We start from the raw sequence: 1,535 nt of genomic DNA on the forward strand, positions 1-1,535 counted from the left end.
GTAAAACACAACTCGTTAATAAGTGGGAGTGAGATAGCTATGGTTATGAATATCTCACGCCCACTTATTTATGACGCATGGTCATTATAAATATATAAAGAAATGAGAGTGAGATAGCTTTGGTAATGGATATCTCACTCCCACCTATTCACGACATATGGTTTTTTTTAAAATAAATTCGATTGCGCAGTTCAAGGCCTAGAGGGGGCCCTTCGCGCAAAACGGTGGGCTTTGTTCCCCCACTCCCCATACCTGAATCTTTTCGGCAAAAATGGCAGGTAAACACATGTTTTGCTACCTCTCAAGTATTATAAACTATTGTTTCTTAATTATTAAGGAATCATTGTTCCATCCACATTTCTCGGAATTATAAGAGCCGGAAGTAGCGTTTTTTGGGGATATTTTTGGGGTTTTCCCATTCTTAACTTTTCCATTGCTACGTTGTCATTATAATAACCTTCTTTTCTCACTTTTCAGATCAACCGGATCTCAATGACCCCAGGATTGCGGAGTTGTGGCGTCAATTCATCCAACGTGCCGCAAATCCTGTAAGTTGATTTTTAAACCATTTTTATGTGAATGAATTTGCATAATTAATGGTAACTATCGTTTTTCAGGGGCTACCGATGGCCTTCCCTCCACAGCACGCTCCACCAGCTGCCTTTCATTTGCCAGCACCACGGGTGGAGAATGCAGCACCAGTGGCCCAGGATCCACCACCTTTGGGCCAGAATCCAGCACCACTGGTGCAGGATCCAGCACCTGTGGGCCCGAATCTTGCACCTGTGGACCTGGATCCTGCACTTGTGGCGGAGAATCCTGCACCTGTGGCCAACAATCCTGCACCGGTGGTGCAGAATCCACCAGCAGCTGCTCCTCCTGCTGGCCACATGGAACTCCTCGGTGCCCTTGGCAGGATAGAGGAGCTCCTGCGTAAGCAGGAGGAAAAGAAGGAGAAAGAGGAGAAGAAGCAGTCTAAGAAGAAGAAGCGCAGGGAGTTTTGGCAGCGTGGCGGTCGAGGCTGGAGAGGCGGAAGGGGAGGTGGAAAGGGCGGAAGGGATGATGGTCTGGGCCCTTTTATCAAGGCTAGCCGCCAATAAGCGCGGCTATTAGCAAAATAAAAATATTGAAAAAGCATTTTTCTACAGTGTTGTTTCTCGCTGATGAGTACTCCTTCCTTTTTTTCCTTTGAGACGGTCCCCTCTTCCCTAACTCCTGGGAATCTTCGTAGACACATTGGTTGACTCCAATAGAATGATATTGATGTGTTCTACGAGTGTACTAATTTTTAAATACCTATGTCAATCAGTATGGCATCTGGAGCAGATTATCAGAAAGTCATGGCACTGACTTTGATGGTAAGTTTTGAGACATTTGTTAAGAATGGTAGGAGATAATGATTAAATTTCAACATATAAATTGGAAACATGTGGCAGCACAACGTTTTCTATGTCAATTCCGAGTATGGCGTATGATCTGGTGCAGCAAATGTCGAATAAATCAATTATTTAAGACACGGTACTGACACAAATACT

General features: G+C 44.4%; 1 protein-coding gene across 1 annotated transcript; it reads left to right on the forward strand.

Annotated features, from left to right (window-relative positions):
• The first annotated feature begins 271 nt into the window (after nucleotides 1–271).
• LOC105272944 (oleosin-B6-like) lies at nucleotides 272–1,100 on the forward strand. Its single transcript, XM_011315175.1, has 3 exons — nucleotides 272–278; nucleotides 478–548; nucleotides 618–1,100. The coding sequence occupies exons 1-3, from the start codon at nucleotides 272–274 to the stop codon at nucleotides 1,098–1,100; spliced, it is 561 nt and encodes a 186-aa protein (XP_011313477.1).
• Nucleotides 1,101–1,535: the final 435 nt, after the last annotated feature.

This window comes from Fopius arisanus, unplaced genomic scaffold (genome assembly GCF_000806365.1).
Source record: "Fopius arisanus strain USDA-PBARC FA_bdor unplaced genomic scaffold, ASM80636v1 scaffold00457, whole genome shotgun sequence".
NCBI lineage: Eukaryota > Metazoa > Arthropoda > Insecta > Hymenoptera > Braconidae > Fopius > Fopius arisanus.